This window comes from Pristis pectinata, chromosome 23, assembly GCF_009764475.1.
Source record: "Pristis pectinata isolate sPriPec2 chromosome 23, sPriPec2.1.pri, whole genome shotgun sequence".
In the NCBI taxonomy this organism is placed as follows: Eukaryota; Metazoa; Chordata; class Chondrichthyes; order Rhinopristiformes; family Pristidae; genus Pristis; species Pristis pectinata.
Window position 1 is genome coordinate 11540878 of NC_067427.1, and position 19345 is coordinate 11560222.

The window sequence follows — 19345 nt, forward strand, 5'->3', positions numbered from 1 at the left end:
ACTACAAGATGCAAAAGGTTATTACAGTCAATGTTGCAAACAGAGGTGCAGTCTTCAGGCATTGAACTTCAAAAGATAATGGACCAGGCAAAATAAAAGTCCAATTTTAAATAGAAATCATTTTTACAATCAGGGAGATGTCTACTAGTAAGATGTTACTTTTAAATATGAATGGTCAATACAACTGTAACACTTGGTACCTGTTGATCTCCCAAAGTTTCTTCTTCAAAAGATGTTAAGACAAATGAGAGAAGTCCATAAATGCACATTCGTGCAGTACTTGCTGTACACTGAAACACATACAAACACAAGTCTAACACCGTATCTTAAACATACTTGGAGTAGAAGTCAATGTCCTGTTGTTAAACAAGCAACATGCAAACCAATACATAGAAAATAATGCAGACACAAAAGACTACAGATGCTGGAATCTAAAGCAACAGCATCTGTAGTCTTTAGCATCTGTAGTGGAGCAGCATCTGTCGAAGGAAAGGAATTGTTAACACTGCTCAACCCACTGAGTTCCTCCAGCAGATTGAAAATAATGGCAGTGCAGATCCAATAAAAAAGATTAAAATTACACAATTAGAACATACTCTCAGTATTTGAGAATTACCTTTGCTATACAAAATATAACACGAGGCACTGATTTGTACAATACATCTTCCTCCTCTCAGCTCAGAACATAACCTTAAGAAAAAAACCTTTTATCCCAACAAGCCTTTACACCAAATTCAATTCTACTTTAAGGTATGTCCAAACATTTATTTACATTCACCTAATTCTGACCTACTCTACAATCCCACTTTCCTTCATACCACAATTAACAACTGTGCTTTCAACTGTCTGGGCCCCAGCTCTGAAGTTCTTCCCCAAAACCTTGCCAACTCATTCCTTCAAGATTCACCTTAAAATCTATCACTTTGACTAAGCTTCAGTCACCTATCCTAATATTTCACATTACTTACTACAATATTTTAAGAGGATTAAACACTTGTGAAATGGCTTGTGACATTTTACTTCATTAAAGTTGTAACATAAACACAAGCTGTCACTGATAAATTTCATTCAGTGTTTATCTTGATGACTTATTCTGCATGCATACATTGGTTCCTCATTCTGTTTAAATACTCCAAACTAGGTCTGCTCAGTTCTTCCAGTTACATTAATTTTCCCAAATCATTTACTTTCAGGGGTTTTCCTAATATCAGAAAATTCAATTAAGATTATGATGCAAAGATTATGGCTGGGTCCGATTGGCTCATAAGCATGATATTTCAATAATTAAAATCATGTTGTGAAGATTAATTGTTCTTTGCAGTATTGGTACTATGTCATTGGGAACGATGTTGCTGTACACTGTCTTAACTAAGGCAGGATGGCTTCTATAAGATCATTTTCTGTGCTACAAGCAAGCTACCTGTTCCTTTTTCTGTAAAGCATTCATGGACTTCAGGTTTTTGCTTTTTACCCCCCACTTTTCTTTCTTGTTTACAAATTGCCTCCACAGTACTTGCTGCACGATAGCTCACATCCGCACAATTGTGATAGAAAGGATGCCAAATTGATTGTCCCTCAGTTGAATGATAAAAGACGGGTGAGCAAATGAATCTACATGCAGTTATTGAATTTATAGATTTTTGTGGAGAATGGGAATTGAGGGATAGAAAACATTGGTTGTAGGATAATGTATTACATGTGGGAGCAGGCTTGAATGGCTATATATCCTAATTTTGCTCAGACTTCTACTGTTGTTGTCTTGTAAGGCCAACAATGGAAACAATAGTCCTGCAAGCCTCACAGAACCTTCACATGCCAATGGGAATCCTAGACCACAGTTCTCTAAACCTGCAAGCTTCCTTGAACAATGTTGTTGTACCACCTTCTCAGACTACTCACATTGTTTCCTCCACTGCCGAGTGCCTTCAGCATCTGTGTCATGTACTGGAAGGCATTCTGTTGAATAGCAATGCTCCCCAAGCGCCTGATTACATGACTTGATTCATCCAGGCACAAAGTATGACGCAGAAGAGCCCAGGACAGTAGCACTGGAGCATGGTGTGGTATGTCCCCCAACGTCAACAGCAGCTTATCCATCTCCTGCAAAATATATTTTTAGTAGAAAATTGATATCATGCTAAAAGGAATATAAAATTCTTAAACATAACACTGGTTTCAAAGAACTCAGTGAACAGCAAAATATTATTTAGTCACTGAATTTGGTTAATATAAAGCAAATGAAAACTATTCACAGCTAACTGTTTTGATTATTGTAAAATCCATGACATTTGTCATGGTATGCTCTTTACACATTTTAAAAAGAAACATTTTTCATCGTATTGCACTACCCATTACAAGGTAAAGAGAAATATGTAAATCCTTGTGGTTCTCTTTCAAAACAATAAAAAAATAGATTTGTGATCACCTCAAACAGTATCATGAGATCAAATGAAAATTCTCAGACGAGTCCTCAACCACATGCTAAATAAGAAAATCACTTAAAACTACATATAGATGTTCAATTATTAATTCTGATCTAGCTTGAGATAGATTCAATGGGAAATCCAACTAATTTCAGGATTATAGCAAAATATAATCACTATGTATTTAGAAATATTCAAAATATTGTTCAGAAACAGGAGCATGAATAAGCCAAATCAGCCCCTTGAATATGCACCACCCTTCAATAAGACAATGGCTGATCTATTCTTGGCCTTATCACCTTTCTCACTCTCTCCCCTCTCTTACGTCCCTTACATATTCAATGATTCTGCCCTCATTCTTTAAGATCACCCTCTCATTCCTACTTACTTGATCTCTTTTCATACATTAACCCTTTCATCCCAGGAATCAACTTAGTGCACAACCTCCAATGCAAGCACATCCATCCTCAAATATGGAGACCAAAATTGTATTCAGTGCTCCAGGTACAGTCACGCCAGCACGCTTCCAAAGCTGCAAACCTTCCCTACTATTATAATTCATATCCCTTGTAAAAAGATCAATATCCCTTGTAAAAAGATCAATATCCCTGTAGACTGATTATTTTGTGCCTGTATGTAAATGGTTTGTGTTTCATGTACTAGCATCCTCGGATCCAATTGCACTGCAACAATTTGTAGATTCACCATCTATGCTTTTTCATTCTTCCTTCCAAAGCTGACAACGTCATATTGTAGTCCCCTGTACCAACTTCTTGGCCCCTCACTTCAATGTAAATAGGCGAGGCCCCAGCACTGATCCCTTTGACACCCAACTGTTATAATCTAAAAAGGACCCAATTCTCCCCACTTCATGCCTCTCCCATAACCCTGTGCATTTTTACTCTGTTCAGTAACCTTTTAAGTAGTACCATATAGAATACCTTCCAGAAATCCAAATACACTACATCTCTAATACAGTGATTTTTATTTTATAAAGTTCATCTCTTCTCCCAACCCCCATTAGCCCCTTGATTATCTATTATTATTGGGATGTCTAGTGCCTTCTACTGTGAAGACTATTCCAAACTAATAACAACCACTGACATTTTCCTATTCTGTATTATTAATTCCCCAGTCTCATCCTCCAGTGTTCCTTTTAGTGTACTGCTAGAAGCTCTGATCAGATTTTTTTAATATCGTAACACATGAAATTAATAACAGGTACTATCAGCAATGAAATCCATTTGTCTTTCTAAGCTGTCCAAAAGAAAGATGTATACCTCTTAAATTCTACAATTCACAATGGTAACCTACCATCTATAAGTTGTCATTTCTCTTCATGAATTGAATTTGTCATGCTGACAACTGTCTTCTATTACAACACACAATATTTCATTCATAAAGGGAAAAAAGTTTACCTGGCAAACCTCTCGAGCGTTAGCAAACTGATGTCGGTCCACACTATCCTCAAGAGCACACTTATGTAGGAAATCAATGTCCATTCCCTCCACCAGGATCAATGCACTGAAATATCTGCAGTGGAACACAAGAGATGACAATGCTCGTGCGACATGGCAAAATTAGTCAAAGGTCTACATATTACAATATTTGGAATCTGACAGAAACATTTATATGGTTAATCACTTCAAATCTCTCAGATGCAAGAAAAACAAATACTCAAACAAAATAAATTGAATAGGGCTTATTATATCATTATACATAAATATTTATACATTTATTTTACTTCTGCTCCTAAATTTTTCCCCTTTCCAAAAGCATTGAGAATTTACTAATAGATCTAAATTAGTCTATTTTGCATCCATGAAATGGACAATGTTGATAGATTGTTTCAGAGCTGACAAAATCCTCGCCTCATTAACTAGCAAATAATGTTGAAAAATTGTCTCTTTGAAAATAACCACACGCATAAAGACTTCGTAAGTGTCACAAAATGTGCCTATATTTCCAAATGTAACATTGCATGATGTCAGACAATTTAAAACAAGTCCTCTTATTCCTTCCTAATCTTCAAAAAAAAGTAAACTCAGGATAGACGATATATTACAAATCATATTTATTAAAATCACGTCCATTAGTGCATAATTTAAAGAATTAAAGATTACATCATTCAATCTACAAATCATCAGTTCACGAAATAATTAAGGATGGAATGAACTTAAGAATTTTCTAGCCCAGAGAGCTGTGAATATTCATTGGATATGTTAAATCATGATGGAGATTGATAGATTTTTGGACACAATGGATTTCAAAGAACATGGGGAAAGAAAAGCATTCTCAATGTAGGCTGTGCCATAACACTATTAAATGGGAGATGGCTTGAGGGGCAGTGTAACCTATTCCTGCTCTTATTTCTTTTATACTCAAAATATTAAGAGCAGGAACAACAGCTCTGGAAGTCTCCTTGAGTCTTCACATATTTCTGGACAAAATTCAAGATGATTTCTTTTTCCCTGCCTGGACATAACAATCAAACATTTGGCCCAAAGACATCCAATGGGACATCTTGCATTTTATGAACATTACTTAATTCCAGATTCTAAGGACAGATATCACAATTTCCTATTCACAAAAGACTTGATCACACTGCTTTGCAGAACAAAGCCAGATTGAACAATCCAGATCTGAAAGATCAAATTGAATTGATAATTCTATCCACAGATGTTGCCTGTTCTGCTAAATATTTCCAGCATTCTGCTTTTCATCAAGATTTTCAACATCTATAGCACTTTGCTTTCTAATAACCATGATTAGAAATGTTCAACCAAATAAATGACCTAAAACTTCAATCTCCACAGTTCGTATTTAAAATAATTATCAAATTAAATGATAGATTTTAGGTTTATCACAAGACTGAATCTCTGATCTTTATAGTTACTTCTACTCACAAGCAACCCATTCCGTCATCAGGGAAGTCCACCGAAACAAATATTTGATGCCTCAATATATTATGCACAAAATTGTTAAAAACATGTAGCTGGATGAACATAAATCTCTCTCTCACTATTTCTACTGTTAGAACAGTTCTTCAATTTTATACTTATCTCAAGTCCTCATTAGTTATACGAAACCAAAATTCCACAAATGATTAAAGCAGAAATTAGTAGCAAACATTGATGTTAATATGCCTTAAATATTTATTCAAGCAACATCAATCTGCATTGCAGTTGTGAAAGAAAAATTCTACCTTTTCTAAAAGGGTGGAACAGGGGGCATTTTACTGTCACTAGAATAAACTGCAGTACAGCTAGAATATTACCCAAATGTGGTTTCAGAGAATTAGGTAAGAGATAAAATGTACATCTACTACTTTTCAAGTTGGTTGCTGGATATTTCAAACAGTATTCACAGAACAATACAACATGGTAAAATCTTAAAATACTTAGTAATTTTTCTTCAAAATATCCAAACAAGTTTAATAATTACTTTAAATAACTTGCACATTACTTCACTGGCATATACTCACCCAATACGATCAACTAGTCCATCCATGTTTTCATCTACAAGGTGTCTGTTTGTTTGCCGTGCTCCAAATCCTTGCTCTTTAAATATTCTTGCAAAAGCCAGGAGATCTTCTGGTCCCATTTCAAAGTAGGCATAATATAGGAAGATAATCTCTAAAATAAGAGCCTGCTCCCTCAGGCATTGTATGAACCAACGAGACACCTGACGTTCTGTCTGCAGAACAGCAATGAAAGTCAGTTATCAAATGTGGTCTATTTTTACTTGAGTGAATTTGAACAAGAGATTTTGTTTTAAATGGCCAAATAAAGGAAGATCCTGCAGCACAAATTCCCTTCAAAAATTTCTAAATAATTTGCAGGCTTGAGCTAAAATTAATAATCCATAAATAGAGTTTGTAGGAGTACATAATCAAGCCAAAGTACTTGGTCTGGAGGGATGGCGCTACAGTACAGGCTACAATATACGTTGAGAAATAACTTATTCACCTATTCATGGATCAACAAAACTTCATCAGTTCTCATGGAACTGCAGAGGATGTCCCACAAATACACTTCTCAACAGCAAGCCAAAGATGATGGCCATGATATTTATCCCTTTTTGTATATTGGAGAAAACAAAGCAACAGGAGAAAACAGCCGGGATAATGATGAAGCAATCAATATAAAAATGAATTTAAAACAATACAAAAGCAAATATTACACACCATAAGATTCCCATGAGATTCCCAAGTTGGAGCTTCAGTTCTGAACAATTCCTCAAACTGCTTCCGATAATTCATAACCAGCTCCTTCTCCAACTTGTCCACACATTTTGAATACTCCGCCTATGAAATAAATCATAAATATTTTCAGTTGTTACAATTAACATAGAAAACTTTTGCTCAGTTTCACATAAAATCAGAGATGTATGCATTCATTAGAGGCACTGCAAATAGAATGCATTTCAACTCTGAATATGTTCAGCCAATCAACAGTAGATATATAACATTGCTCGACGACTTCGGTTCAGCAGTGCAGTTTAATTCACCCCAAAAATTCATTTGTGCATTACTTCAACTTACCCTATAAGGATGTCGTTCATCCTGAAAATACGTGAGTAGGTATAGGACACAACGTAGCGTATAGAGTCTTTCTTCATAGTAGTATTCTGCAATCTGAGCAGAGCAGGACAAGAATTATTCACTTTATATTAAGATAAACATTTAAGGTGTAAATAATGTCACAAGAATTCAAATAACTTTGAGAAAATTATTTTAATATACAGTCAACAAATTCTTTTGGCCTTCCACAAATTGAAAGCCACTGAAAGATTAAATTATCTAAACCTCACATTCATGTAATAAGCAGGCAAGACAAAAATGGTCAATTTTTTTTGTTTACACACATGGTTGGAGTGGTAATTCTACTTTAAAAACGATGACCAAAATGAACTAGTATTCATCACAACTGTGGCAAACAGATTAAGTCAAAGGCAATCAAGCAACAAAATAACTCTGAAAATGCTACGGCTCAAGAATGCAATCAAGGAAAGATCCCTGAAAAACTATTGTTCTCAATTGCCTCTCCTATAACTAAAACGGAAATTATAAAGTGGTTATTCCTTTATTTCAAAAATATTTATCAAACAAGGTAAATGTGAAGGCTGTCTTGTATTTCCAGATTGTATGACTCTGGGTATGATCGCCTTTGTTCATGTAAGGAATGGCATTAAGCTTTTTGATTTATTCCATAGCATGTGCTGCAAAATGACAACAGGCAACAATACTGCTTATAAAATTCCCAAGAGGAATTGAACAATAAATAAAAACAGACCAGTCGATGCTGAATTCATCTTTTAACAAGAAGGACTACATATACTAGGAAAAGTCTCAAGAGCCTTAGAACATTCCTTTAAAATGTTTTGATGTAAAACAATCTTCAAATTAAGTTTTGCCTCCCATTCAAGTCTCCTTTGTGCATAAATCAGAGACATGAAATTTTGTTCAGCAGATGACCTTCTAATCTTCTGCTTCCTTGTGCAAGGTCGCAGTTTCTATTTTGCACATTCTCCCAGCAGCCTGGCTAAGATTGGGAACAAGAAAAGGCTGATGAAAGACAAAGGGGAAGTTAAGCTTTATTAATATAGCTCTACACATCAGCTGCAGAACATCTGCTATACTTTTTAACGTTTTAACATAAAACCACTTACCTTTAGCTGCAGGGCTTGGCTTTGTCGCTCATCCTGCAAAACTACCTGAAAAGGATAAATACAAGTGAATCAGTTACATGGTGCTAAAGCTGTGAATATGGCAACAAAACTCTTTAAAAGAGAACAGTATGATTAAACTTAATGCAAAATTTATACCAGAACTTTGAGGCTAAATCAAACCCTATTTCTGACTTCCAATTTTCGGCACAAGTTCTACATGTCAAACCAGTTACCAATTACAACCACAGCAAATTTATCAATGTTATCTGTAAAGGACTAGAAGGAAACTGGAGTAACACCAAGGGTGGAAAAAAAAATAGCTCTCCCGCTACAAATGAACTACCATGTTTCTCCTCATGAAGCTGTAATTCCCTAATTGAGTATCTATTAAAATGCAATTGCCAAAAGAGCCATACCTTTATTGAATCCTTTGTGCCCCTGTAATCCTCTTGAAGATATGACTGTAATATTTGAACACTCTGCTGCTCATCCAAACTCTGTCCAAGAATTAACCAATTATTAGAAGAACATCTTGTAAACATTCTTCATAACTTACACTGTTTATTTTACAAACAGATGTTGTGATGTCAAACACAATGGAGTTTAATCTCTAGACTTCTGGATCAAAAATCACACAGCAGTTCCTTTCGTATAAAAACAGTAATGATGGACATGTCCTTTAGCCATTAATCAGCAGACAAGGCTAGATTAAAATTCACCATTTCAAAATCATCATGAACTTCAAAAGACAAGTCCCAGCTTCTTTTCTCTACTGCCACCCATCGTCTAACTGCCATCTCCTGGTCTCCACCACCATCACCTCTAATAACAAGTGCAAGGAGCTCATGAACTTATTGGTTACTATCTGCTATTTCCCTTTCTTTTCCAGCCTAAACAGTCCCCCAGCCCCACATCCCTCTCTGTTTTCTTTCCCCATCTTTCCTTGCCCCTTCACTAAACACATCTTGTCTATGAGGCCCACATCTTGCTTACTATTAATTTCTGTTCCTGGCCCCTATGTCAGCTGACGCTGTTAGCAATTCTCTCTCAAGTATTGGTCCTCTCTTTAAATTCACTATCATTCTCTTCATAAAAAATCTTTGGACAGAACATCCACAAGAACAACAGCCCCACCTTCAATCATCCACTCCTTCTAAAGTCCATGAACATGTTGTAGCTTCCAATATATGAACTACTCTTACCCAGAATTCATGGTCTGAATCCCTCTAATTAAGTTTCTGGACATGTAACAATACCAAAATAGCCCTGTTTAAATTCACTGACGTCATCCTATCTCACTGTGAGAAAGGTGATGTACTTCTACATGTCCTTCTAGACCAGTCTTCAGTATTTGACACAAATGACCAAAACATTCTCTCCAACTTCTTTCCAGAATCATTTAACTGCACTTACTTGGTTCCATTCCTCTCTGTTCAATGAAAGCAATCTGCAATGGCATTTCTTCCTGCACAGGCAACCCCAAGGATCCATCCTCCCCTATTTCTCATCTATACACTACAGAGACTAGGTTGAACATTGCATCTAAAAGGTGGATGTCTCACCCAAAAAAACATTGAGGATGTCATTCCATGAAAAAATAAAGAAGGAAATGAGCCTAATGGTTTTCACTGTCACTGGCAAATTTTAGATTAACTTTAAGCTCCATGATTCAAAGCATTTGAAAATAGTTTGAGAGTCATTGATATCTTTTCGCAGATTTCTATCCAGGTTAGATTTCAACACACTTCCCAAACTTGAGATTGCATGTTAACTCCATGAAGCACACAAAATAGCAATCATGGTACACACCAAGAATTTGCTGATCCGTAGTCCAAGCTCCTTCAACGGCGCCACCACTTCCTTATCAGCCTTTAGCTTATCCCCAGAAGATGCACTGTAACAGAAACAACCACCTCCCATGTTTTATCTCCATCAATTACTTTTATCGGCACTTACAAGCTTCTTAAACTTGATAGCTACAAACAAAATGAGTTATTTTATCCTGTAGCAATAGCTGGGTGTTACATGACATTTTTCTTAAATCCAAATAGTCTAAAGCTTACAAATATATTCACTGGGATAATTCGCATCTAAAACACTCACATGTTAATTTGCACTGAACAATGGTGGCTAGCCCATGGGATTTACTTATACTGAATATAAATTAAGCAACCAACTTCAAATCAGAACTCATCATAATGAGTTGAACTTACAGTATCTCTTAGTGCTGACCTTCCCAGTAATCTACATATACATTTTTTGTGATCACTTATTTTCACAAATTAAAGCAATTTATTGCTCACTAATTAGAGGAAATATATAATCCAACCCCACTCCCTTATACCTCAAACTACAAGGAAAATGCAGATAAAAGTCAATTCATACTATTCAACTATGAATGCAAGCTTCATTATGTTCTGAGTGACGTCATTTATGTTTATTCAATTAAGGTAATAGTATCACAATTATTAATAATAAGCAAAAAAATTTGAGGTCTCTATGTTACCTGGGAGGCTTGTAGTAAGAAAGTCCAGCCAATAACCGGTCACAATGCCGGTCCAGTTCAGCTTCAATCTGAGCCTTGACGAAAATACAAACATATTAAATTTAAAATTCTATAACTCATTCACTTTGTTCTTTTCACCTATCACATTTTGCTTTTTCCTTGCAACCATTCCATGCTATTCCACCACAGACTGTTTTTATTATTTGAAATGTCTTATATCATTTCCTGTTCTAATTTTAGTCCCTATTCAAGTTTCCATTGACAACAATAATTCATTCCTAAAATCTTCTGCTGACACTGTTCTATAGCTAGAAACCAAGACTCCTAACGTTCCAGATTGACATAGCTTTTGATTTTCCCCCCTAATATCTGGGAATTTTGTTATGCAAAATCTAATGGAGACCAACAAATTACATGGATGACTGTGATCATAAAACTGGTAAAATATAAATGCCTACAAATAGGAAAACCAGACTGTGTGTACTTTGAAAATCATTGTAGGCCACTGTCACTGGTGAAGCACCTCAAAGGATTATTCAGTGTTAATATGTCATACTGTGTTACATCAACTGGAAATTCTGGAGAAATAGTAACACTTCATGTGACATTAAGCAACCAACTTCAAATCAGAATTCAGCATGATTGTAACTTACAGTATCTCTTAGCGCTGACCTTCCCAGTAATATCGTCCATAGCTCTCGACTGCTCCTGTGAACAAATTAATATTCTTTACAATAAAATGTGCATAAGGTGCAAGCCAAAATGAAAACAAAGTCTCAATGTGGCCTAAAGAGATAATCATTAGGCACTCACTCCACCTCTAATTTTAATGAAAAATGATGAACTTTGTTACACAGCGAACTCATGTTCTCTATGAGCAAGAACTGACACTGACTCTCAAATTAATCTTAAATAGTACAAACAACTGGAGTGACATTCATATCTGAACATTCTGAAATGTTAGTGTCATCTTCCAGCCGGTTATATTGCTTCCAATCTTTTTTTTATATTATGTCTTGACTCTGCAATCAGCAGCAAAACAATAGCGTTCACTGCTAACCTTGAAGAAAGCAATCACAAAAATATAACATTTGCTATACAGTGAAGAACAAGGATTCAACAAGAGCCCTTTCTGGGTTTCCATGCTAAAGAGACCCCTGAGGTTGTTTTTTGTATCATGGTGCTATGAAAGCAAATGGCAACAGTTATGCCATAATTTCAATGGCAAAATCCAGGAATGCTGTTACAACGAAACTCCGATATGCTCAGGACTTTGGTGGTGCTGGTGCAGATTTTCCATACTTTTGAAAGTTATTTCTTTTAATAACCCAACACATTTTTAATTCACTTTTTTTTTTGAAGTTAGGCAATATTGTAATACATTTGCCAGTTGACTGGGAACACACCAACCGGGGCACTGGTGCGTGGGAAGGGAGCGCAAAACAACATGCTGAACCATTAGGATTTCTAAATGGCCGGATAGCAGATTATAGGAGTTTCACCATACTGCTGCTACAGAAACCAATTTTAAAAAAAAAATTCATGGGACATGGCCATCATTGGCTGGATCAGTGTTTAATGGCCATTCCCAATTGTCTTCAAGATGACATTATGGATGTAATGCGGGCAGATGAAATTAGTACAGATGGGTGCAACAGTCAGCATGGACATGGTAGGCCAAAGGGCTCGTTTCTGTGCTGTACAACACAATGACAATAGTGAGCTGTATTAGAACATAGAACAGTACAGCACAGTATGGGCCCTTCTGCCCACAATGTTGTGACAACCTACATAAACACCTACCCCCTGATCAATCTAACCCTTCCCTCCTACACAGCCCATAACCCTCCATTTTACTTTCTTCCATGTGCCTATCTAAGTCTTTTAAATGTTCCTATTGTGCCCCTACCACCACCCCCAACAGTGCATTGCAGGTGCCCACCACTGTGTAAAAAAAAAACCTACCTCTGACATCTCCCCTAAACTTTCCTCCTCTGACCTTAAACTGATGTCCTCTGGTATTCGCCATTGCTCCGCTGGGGAAAAGGTGCTGGCTGTCCACTCTATTCATGCCTCTCATAATCTTTTATACCTCTATCAAGTCACCTCTCATCCTGCATCACTCCAAAGAGAAAAGCCCTAGTTCGCTCAACCTTTCCTCATAAGACATGTTGTCTAATCCAGGCAGCATCCTGGTAAATCTCCTCTGCACCCTCTCTAAAGTTTCCTCATCCTTCTTATAATGAGGTGACCAGAATTGAACACAATACTCTTAAGTTTGGTCTAACAAGAGTTTTATAGAGCTGCAACATTACCTTGAGGCTCTTGAACTCAATCTCCCGACTAACGAAGGCCAGCACACCATATGCCTTCTATACCACCCTATCAACTTGCGTGGCAACTATGGACTTGGACCCAAAGATTCTTTATTCCTTAAAATTTGCTGTCTGTGTGGTAGGGGGTGCCAGGATTATGACCCATCAACAATTTCTTCATGCCAGTATAATAGTGATCTCAAGTATCAGCTGTCATTGTCCTAGAAGCTTGTGGTCATGTATTTGCCAGTTGTTGCAATATACTGGAAATCTGAAATAAATGCAGAAAATGCCAGGAAATTATCAGCAGATCGGACAGCAGCTGCAGAGAGCCGTAATGCTTCAGGTTAACAACCTTTCATTTTGAACTTTTCCCAATTCTGATGAAACAAGTTGCAAAGGGGCAGGGATAGAGACAAGGGAATGTCTACAATAAGGTAGTGAACATAAGAGATCAAGCGACACAAGTGATGGTGATGCAAGCTGAAAGAGGATGGTTAGAATATCTCTGGAGGAGGTACAAATGGTATCTGAAATGCAAGGGGAGAAGAAACAAATGCTGAAAATGTGAGATATGAGTAAGGAACAGCTGATTATCTTATCAGAAACTGTTGAATTCAACATTGTCCTCAAGTCCGTGTCGTGTGCCAACTCAGAAAAAGAGGCAATGTTCCTGAAGCTTATGTTAAGTTCAAGATCATCCTTGCAGACTGAATTGGGGAGTTCTGTCAATCTTGAGGAGAGTACATCAAAAGCAAAGAATCAAATATACTTCACCTGGAAGGAGTGTTTGGGTCCCTGGATAACAGGAAAAGGATGCAAGGCAGGTGCAGCATCTTCTGCAATTACACAGGAAAGTGCCCAAGAAGAGGAAGGGTATGGAGATGAAAGAGTGGACCAAAGCATTACAGAAGAAATAGTTATTCACAATACTAAAAGGAGAGGGGAAGGTGGTGGTATCATACCAGAGATGTTGAAGAATTGGAATCATTTGAATCGGAAGCTGGTGGGTGAACAATATGAACAAAGGGAATCGATTCTTGTTCCAGATGAAAAGAAATAGAACAGATGCTACTGAGAGGCCAGTCAACTATACAATGTATCAGAGATCGCAGCTGTGTTCTATTTCTCACACTTCTACACTCAACCCCTCCCACACAGAACAATAGGGTTCCCCTTGTTCTCACCTTCCACCCAACCAGCTTTCACATTCAATGGATACTCCTCCATAGCTTCCATCACTTCCTAATATGAAACCACCACCAGTTTCTTCCATCCCCTTACAGCATTTCAAAGGAACCATTTCCTCCTGATGCTCTGGACCACTCTTCCATCACCATTGTTACCCTCTACCCTTCTAGTGCAATCTTCATATGCAATCACAGGAAATGCAACACCTGCCAACTTCAAAATTCAAAACAGAATGCAACCTCCTCATTATAGCCATTGGGTTACAGAAATTTAGCCATTAGCAATTCACAAATCACTACCCAAAAATCCAAGACATGGAATAAAAGTCACTCTTATGGAATGTATGTGGGGAAAAAAATAACAGAAAATGTGAAAGAAACAACAATTTTTGTCTACTTTTATTTTTTTCATTTCTTGAAACATGCACAGAAAATGTGGTAGGTCTTTTTAGCACAGGGGTTTCATTTTGCTGTTCAGCAGTCTCCCCCTCTCCCCCCAAAGAGTTTTCTATCTTATTTACCCTCATGATGTCTAAAACAAAGCCAGCAAGCTTAAGTGCAGGTGGTAAACCTTATTTGTTGTGAGTTATATCATTAAACTATCTTATCTATATTTAATATGTGTTTAAAAGCATATAGCTCTATTCAAACTAAAGGCTAGAAAGGTGGTAAGTAACTGCAGTCACATGTCTCCAAACACAGCTGCTGGCCACTTAAGAGATTTGCTTTGAAAACTGACAGGGCAATCTCTTAAGTAGCACCTTCCCCCACAATGAACCAGCACCTGCAGTACACATCATTAATGCTGAGAGAAAAACATCCCATAGGAATACATCTCCACTTACAACATGCGATTCAAAGGGAAATAGGGTTTTGCATTAAGGAAAAAAAAATCACGATACGGACTGTTTTCTAGGAATACAGTCCCTCAATAAAGTGGTGGTGGGTGGTTGCCAGTAATCAGCAATTCCAATCTTGCAATTCACATTTCCAACATTTTTTACCCCTCTCTTCTACTGAAATTTCAAATTTCATTCACCTTTACCACCTGTATCTTTATCAGCCTCTTTCAGGCAGCACTGCAACCATATGCCATTCTATTTCCCTCGAGTATCCACCCCGTTCCACTTCTTTTCCACTTTCCTCTGCCACTCAAAACTTATTTCCATGATCTTCCAGTTCAGATGAAAATTCATTAACCTGAAATGTTAAATCAGTTTCTCTCTCCACAAATGCTGCCTAACCACCTATTTCCAGCATTTTCTGCTTTGGGTTTTTTGATTACCAAAGAAGCCTTGGTGAGTTACTGCAGCGCATCTTGCAAATGGTAAATACCGCAGAAAACCAGTAAGTTAGTGGCCTGGGTGTCAATCAAGCAAACTGTTTTGACCTGGATGGTGCTGAGCTTTCAGTATTATTGAAGCTACATTCATCTCAGTAATAAGAATAGGCTGTCAGATTCCTGGTGTGCTTTGTACTTGACAAAACACCTTTGGCAAATAAGGTTAGTTACAGCAAAATACCCAGATTTTGAACTGCTGGTGCAGCTACAGTATTTATGTGGTCAGTTCCATAATGTTAATGGTAACCTCAGATCAATTTGGTAAATAATATATGGTAATACTGAACATCAAGTCAAGATCATTAGATGCTCTTAAATGACACACCAAATCTTTTTTCCGCTGGGGATGCAAAAGATCCCACAGCACTACTTAAAGGACCCAAGTGAGTATCCTTGATCTCCCATTTTGAATTGAATTGGTTTACTATTATCACATGTACCGAGATACAGTAAAGATTTTTATTTGCATGCCATCCAGACAGATCATTCCATATACAAGTACATCGAGGTAGTAAAAAGGAAAACAGATTGCAGAATATGGTGTTACAGTTACAGAGAAGGTGCAGTGCAGGTAGACAAATAAAGTGCAAGGGACACAATGAGCTAGACTGGCAGATCAAAAGTTCATCTTTTAGCGTGTGAAAGGTCTGTTCAAGAGTCTGATAACAGTGAGATAAAAGCGGTCCTTGAGCCTGGTGATATGTGCTCTCAAGTTTTTATATCTTCTGCCTTACTGGAGAAGAGAGAATGACTGGGGTGGAAGGAGTCCTTGATTATGTTGGCTGCTTTTCTGAAGCAGTGGGAAAAGTAAATGGAGTGGAGACTGGTTTACGTGATGGACTGGGCTGCGTTTACAATTTCTTGCAGTCTTGGGCAGAGCAGTTGCCATACCAAGCTGTGATGCATCCAGAGAGGATGCATTCTATGGTGCATCTGTAAAACTTGGTGAGTTATTGGGGACATGCCAAATTTCCTTCACCTTCCGAGGAAGTAGAGGCATTGGTATGCTTTTTCAATCAACATCACAAAAGTATAGATTATCTATATATTATCATAATACTGTTTGTGGGAGTTTGCCATGTGCAAACTGACTACCATACTTCCTCCAACAGTAGTTCAATGGTGGTAAAAAAACACTTTAGAAACCAATGGTTATGAATGGCACCAGAGGGCTTTCTTTCTTCAATCTGAATCAAATTATAGTTTCAACCTCCACAGTTCTTGAATGCTCCAAGCTGATAGTACAATACTCTACTGAGGCACAGCTGCATAGTTGGAAAGCAAGATTTGAATCAGTCACCTTTATCTAACAATAAACATGGAAGATCCCATATTACTCTTTAAAGGGGATAGGGAGCTGACCTAAACACTTTGGGAACAACATCTTTTCCACCAACCCAAGATAGAAACTACATTATTTCTTTGCCCTCTACAATGTGCTCCAAGTTAAACGTAGAAAAAAGCTATTATTGGGTAATGTTTACCCAATAAGAAGCAATTTTAACCCCACTACAGTGCCCTTCCTAAAACTCAAAGCAATTTTACTTCATTTCAGATTTATTGTTACCATACATTTCATAATATATTTAACATATTAAATGCTAACATCCCTGCAAAAATTAGTATATTCAAAATTATCTACTTCCCCCATTTTTAACAATAACAATTCTGAGTATTTTTGATAATTAAGTTGTGAAAGTCACTTGTTGGACATTAGAAAGGTAGATGAACAAATGGCAAAATCAGATGCAAATGGGTATGATCTGATAGCTGTTATGGAAACATGGTTGCAGTAAGAACAAAGCTTAATATTCGGGTATATTTGTGTTTTGGGGAAGAGCAGGCAAGAAGGGAAAGGCCATGGGATAGCACTGTTCAGAGATACAGTAAGTACTGTTATGGGGGATGATCGAGGCTCAAATGTTGAGGTAGAAAACAGCAAGGGAAAGGGTACTGACTCTTCCAAACAACAGCCACTCTATAGGGAAGGGTATAAATCAACAAATAATGGGTACATGTAAAAAGTGCAATGGAATAAGACCGAGACTTTTAACCTTTACGTAGGATTAGATTAATCAAGTTGGAAAGCATAGCTACTAGAATGAATTCATAAAGTTCACCTGAGAATAAAGCATTATGGAATCAACCAGAGCACCAAAGGGCATCTTAGATCTGGTAATGATAATGAGGCATTAATTAGCCTCAGAGTAAGATTAAGATTTAGTTTGTCATATACACCAGGGTAACAAAATTCCTTGCCAGTGAGAAGCTCACAGAGTAAACAGTAGAAGATTCCCTAGGGTTTGTAGATTAATTGACCACTGCAAATTGCCAATGTAAATGAGTGGTAGAATCTAGGGGAGGAACTGATGGGAACTTGGGAAAGACAAAATGGGCTAGAATAGGATTCATGTAAAAATGGGTACTTAATCATCAGCATGGACCGAGTAATTGATTTATTATTGTCACACATACCAAAATACAGTGAAAATCTTTGTTTTACATGCCATCCATACAGATCATTTCAAAACACAAGTACATCGAGGTTGTACAAATGGCTGCAGGGCCCGTTTCTGTGCTGTATGACTCCACGGCTCAGCAATCATAGCATGATAGAATTTTATATTCATTTCAAGAGAGAAAAACTTAAACTTGGATCTGAAATGCATGTTCGATTTAAATAAGGGAATTACAAATGAATATGGTAGAATTGGTTAAAGTGAACTGGGCAAATAGATTAGCAGGACAGGCAATAGGCAGTGGCAGACATTCAGGGAGGTAATTCATGACTCTCAGAAAAAGTACATCCCAACAAGGAGAATGGAGTCAACCAAGAAAGTTATGCTGGTATTAAGCTTAAAGAGAAAATACAGAAGGAGGTGAAAGTCTGTGGTAGAACCAAAGCTGATGTAAATTCAGGATCTAGCAAACAAGGTCAGAAAGATAATAGAGAGAGAACATAAACTATGAGGGCAATCTGGCATGGAATGCAAAAGTAGGAGCTTCTCTTAAGTACATAACAGAGAGGTCCAAGTGAATACAAGCCCCTTAAAGACCAAGGCTGGGGAAATAGGTATGGGGAACAAGGAAATGGCAGGAGAGTTCAGCTGATATTTTGCATCAGTCTTTACAATGGAAGATATTATGAACATCCCATTAATACTGAATAATGCTGGGAGGTGAACTAAATATCATCACCATCACTAGAAAATTGGTGTTAGGCAAATTAATGAGATCAAAGCCCAACAAGACATCTGACCAGGGTGGCTTCCGTCTTAGGATCCTAAAAGTAGTGACAACTTGGACAATGAATGGATTGGTTGCATTCTTCTAAAGATGTTTAGCTTCTGAAGAACCAGAGGTCTGTTGATTTGACTTCCCTATTCAAAAAAGGGAGGCAAAAGCAGGCAACTACAAGCTTATCATTCCAACATCTATTGGTGGAAATCAATTGTTTAGGAACTAATAGAAAGATAACACAGTCAAGCTGAGTCAGCATGGCTCCATGAAAAAGAAATGGTGTCTGACAAACTTAAAAGTTTATTTAAAGACTCAGCCATAATGGAGAGAGGGAAACTAGTAAAAGCTTTGTATTTGAACTTACAGGAACTTATGTGCCTAATACAAAGGTTAGGTCACAAGAGCATGTAGTGATGAGGTAATACACCAGCATGGATGGAGGATTAGCTAGCAGGAAGGAAGCAGCGAGTCGGGATGAGGGAGCATTTTTAGGTTGGCAATCTCAACAGTGAGGTGCCTCAGAGGGCATCAGAGTCAGAGAGCACTGAAATGGGTCCTACAGTCAACCACATCGACTTCTTTGCCCACCTACACTAACCTCATTTGCTCACTTTAGGACTGGATCAGTTTACAATATGTATTAATTGAATAAAGTGAAT

At 37.3% G+C, this 19345-nt stretch overlaps 1 protein-coding gene across 2 annotated transcripts in view; it reads right to left on the reverse strand.

Moving 5' to 3' along the window:
* nup188 (nucleoporin 188) overlaps positions 1–19345 on the reverse strand; it is an 83059-nt gene that overhangs the window by 62414 nt on the left and 1300 nt on the right. Inside the window, exons 1-12 of one of the 2 annotated variants that reach the window (XM_052037237.1) lie at positions 12915–13053; positions 11253–11307; positions 10600–10673; positions 9903–9987; positions 8510–8590; positions 8094–8138; positions 6967–7059; positions 6610–6729; positions 5908–6119; positions 3842–3956; positions 1900–2100; positions 201–290 (exon numbers count right to left, since the gene is read on the reverse strand). In XM_052037237.1, the coding sequence (XP_051893197.1) occupies positions 201–290; positions 1900–2100; positions 3842–3956; positions 5908–6119; positions 6610–6729; positions 6967–7059; positions 8094–8138; positions 8510–8590; positions 9903–9987; positions 10600–10673; positions 11253–11307; positions 12915–12964 (1221 nt within the window). In that variant the 5' untranslated portion in view covers positions 12965–13053. Of the gene's footprint in view, positions 1–200; positions 291–1899; positions 2101–3841; positions 3957–5907; positions 6120–6609; positions 6730–6966; positions 7060–8093; positions 8139–8509; positions 8591–9902; positions 9988–10599; positions 10674–11252; positions 11308–12914; positions 13054–19345 lie in introns of those variants that run through there. The other variant, XM_052037238.1, reaches the window with a different exon arrangement.